Here is a 3741-nt window from a genome sequence, read left to right as displayed (position 1 = left end):
AGTTCGTCCTTTGTTAACCCAAAAGTCAACAAATCCATGTTTAAACCCTCCTCTGAGTCAAAGGTATCAGCACTATCTTCGCACCGTTCTTTCCAAAGCGAAAATACATTTGTCCTGTTCAATATATTATAAAAATGTAGGTCGCCGCTGAAACAAAAAAGTTTTGCCACTCGATCCGTTAGACCACGTCCTACAGAAATGTCTGATATTGTATCCTTTCCCACTGCCTTTGACCCTCGTACTCCAATTTCGCACTGGTGATGGATTTCCTCCCATACATATACACGAATATCTAAGACGTAGTCGAGCCGGGAATTTTTGTGCCCCAATTCCTGTATTCCTCCCTATACCTTAATTTAAGGCAGAAATATTCCCCCTCCATGACACATACTCGCCTTTGACCTTTGCACCCCTCAAACCGACATCCTGCAGTCCTTTTCGCATCCCCAGACTTCCGAATATCAAGACTGTACGTCGGCATTCTAAGATTTGCTGCCCAACTGTTACGACGGTACGAACAATCATGCGATTCTACAGCTGCTCTGACTTCGTCGCTGAGCTAAACAAGTGCCGCGATCAACAGGCTCATCTGGTGTTGCGCTGTTCTGCTGATAATCCATTTGTGCATAGCCCAAGACGTCCTTATACATACCGGTCATTCTTACCAAAACACACTACTGTCAAACTAGCAGTAATAAAATCCGATAGGATCGCGCGCTATCAAATCGCACGTGCACCTTCAGACAAGTTCATTGCAGCAATGCAGCTATTCAGTGTGACGACCGGATTGCAAAAACGAAGGACAGCGAATAATTCGTATTACATGATATTACTATTATATCTATACATAACACGCTGCATTCTATGGATGATCAGATAAATAATGGTAATCATTAACCCTTTTCGGCACATTGGCTCATAACAATAAACTAGCTCAATGGTGATACAGAACCACGAGGCAGCTCGTGCAAGATTACACATTTACAGCAAACGATAGGCAATAGTCTGTTAAACTAATTTCGAGTACAAGTAGGCCACAGTGATTAGTGGACCGAATAAGCGGCCAAGAACGTACACAATTGTCTATATTGGTGACCTAAATAATGGCGGATCGGCTGGCATCTATCCGGCCGTATCGCAAGTTCCGGTACACCCACTAAACTAGAGCCATAATAAAAATATTGTTTGTTTTTGCCGCTCACCCGTTGACCCGCCAAAAAGGGACCGACTAAAAAAAATTTATTGATCTTTTTTTCTTTTTTTCTTTTTTAACAAAGTGTATCATGTACATTATATAATTGAAGTAATATATATATGTACCAAGCAAACAAAACACTCAACATAAAGGTATTTTCAACAAAGTGCCGCCAGAGGCGACAGCGGCTCACCTGACGCAGGTGCTTCTGATGCAAATCACTGCAAACGATATGAAAAGCACGCCTCTCATCACGCGTTTGCGCTCAGAGACACTATATCTAGGATAACTACTAATACAGATTAAAATCTATGATAGCTAAAGCTTGCTTAGCGGTAGTACAGTATATAAAGATACAGCTGTGAACTTTAATGACTTCGCTATATTAACATGTTATCATGATTCGCGTCAAGCGCAGAGCGTCATGTGGTGGTGGGAGAAGTGGATGAGGGGGCAGTGAAAGAGGGGCTCTCATAGAAAAGCAGTTGCCGCGAGATGGCACGCGCTGCAAGTGTCATCATAATCAAAGTGGCATCACCCTTCGATGCGTGATAACTCACTCCATTGAGTTGCTGAAATCCAAGTATATTCCAGCAGGCAAGAATTCGCTCAGCTGTGAAGTTAACACATCTGCATTGCAGGTTGCCACACATAATTATGATTCGAATAGTGCAGTTCACCCCCATGCATGCGTAAAGGCTGCCCCCATGTTTTTGCCTATACACACGAGCATTCCGGTTCATTACAGTCTGCTATTACAGGGTGCTATCAGCGTTTGCTAATACAGACCTGCTTTAGAAAATAAATGATTTAAGGAGCGTAACCTTGTTCAACAAACATTTGCTTTGCAATTGATGGTGCAACTGTACGCTCACATCCACAATGGCAAAAGCAGTTCAGTCCTTTGTTAACAGTCAACAAATCCATGTTTAACCTCTCTTGAGGGTCAAAAGGTTATCCGACACTTACTCTTCGCATTCAGCAGAAAAGTACATTCATGTGCTTTCAATAAAAAATGGTCAATAATGAGTCACCGCTGAAACAAAAAGTTTTTCAATCGCCCTCAGACCATGTCCTCAGAAATGTTAAAATCTTCCTGTGCCCCATTGACCTTTGACCTGTGACCTCCAATTTCGGCACAGTGATGGCTTTTCCTACCATGATGCTATACAGCGACTATCACGAGCCTAGGTCGAGCCGTTTAGATTTGTGCCGCAATTCTGCATTTCCTCCCTATACCTTAAGTTAAGGAGGGAATGTTCCCCCTTCTTTTACACCTCTTGACCTTTGACCTTTGACCACCAGCTTTGACATCCCAACTCGTTTTGACGATTCCCCCCAACACCCCGAATATCGTGACCGTACGTCGAGCGGTTAAGATTTGTGCCCAACTGTTGACGGACGCACAGACGGACGCTCGCACGGACGATCATGCGATTCTACAAGCTGCATCTGACTATGTCAGATGAGCTAACAAGCACACCCGAGCATGTAGACATCATGCTGAATTTGTAAAAAAAAACCTGCCCTCAAAAAAAAGCCAATCTACCTACCCAAACTTTTCAGCCTGGGTCGGGTGAGGGCAAACAAATATTCTTTTAATTGTGGCCTAGGGACCAGTGATGGAGCCACCCCCTCCCTCCAGAGAAAGCATCTCTTAGTCCGATCATAACTTTGTAACTTTATTCAAGCAAAGGTACTTAAATCACCATAAACATATCTAAACAAATTGTAAGTACAATATTGTAAAGACATAATGATTCATTATACAACTAAACACAATTTAATAACGTTGCAGTCACTTACTCTCCCATGTAACCTTTGGAGGTCGAGTGAAAGGAAGCTAGTTCCATATTAGCATATTCTCCTCCCATCTCTGTCAAGACCTTCTTAAATGAATGGAATTCCCGATCGGGTGCATAGATATTATCTTGATAGACCTGTGAACATATTAATTATTCACCAAATAATTTAATTATACATTTATTATTAATTACTAAGTAGTAATTGAAGTGCAAAATCGTGAAAATGTTCAATTCGCACAAGTAACGTCACTCGATACAAGTGATATGACAATCGACAATGTTCACCACTTAGCAGCGATGACCATACTAGCAGTGATAAAGCGTTGCACATGGTTTGGATATTTCTTCTTGCCACCGTGTTAATGAACTTTCTGATCAGCTGACCTCATCGGACATAAGTAGCAGCTTCTCCTCCTTTGCAAACTTGATCGTGCGCTCAATGTTCTCTCTCGTCAATACTTGCCCTGTTACGAACCAAACTCCTTTTATTTAAAGAATAGAAATCTAAATGGAAAACATATATATAGATTATATAAAAGAAATTAACACATATACGTGTAACTACATGTGTGTGTAGTGTATATGGGTAGTACCGACACACATGCACGCACGCACACACTCACACACACACAGACACACACGCACGCATGCACGCACGCACGCATGCACGCACTCACACACGCACGCACGCGCGCACGCACGCACGCACGCACACACACACACACACACACACACACACAC

The 3741-nt window shown here is 42.4% G+C and overlaps 1 protein-coding gene across 1 annotated transcript in view; it reads right to left on the bottom strand.

Moving 5' to 3' along the window:
• The window catches only part of LOC106805576 (alanine aminotransferase 1-like), a gene marked incomplete in the record, with an annotated part of 27600 nt that overhangs the window by 13296 nt on the left and 10563 nt on the right, over positions 1-3741 (bottom strand). The window contains 2 exon segments of the mRNA XM_014807233.1: positions 3002-3135; positions 3385-3464. Of these exon segments, the coding sequence (XP_014662719.1) occupies positions 3002-3135; positions 3385-3464 (214 nt within the window).

The sequence above is a fragment of the Priapulus caudatus genome, unplaced genomic scaffold, assembly GCF_000485595.1.
Source record: "Priapulus caudatus unplaced genomic scaffold, Priapulus_caudatus-5.0.1 Scaffold6, whole genome shotgun sequence".
NCBI classification, from domain to species: domain Eukaryota; kingdom Metazoa; phylum Priapulida; class Priapulimorpha; order Priapulimorphida; family Priapulidae; genus Priapulus; species Priapulus caudatus.
The sequence above is the reverse complement of the archived record's forward strand: the minus strand, read 5'-3'. Positions and strand labels throughout refer to the sequence as shown.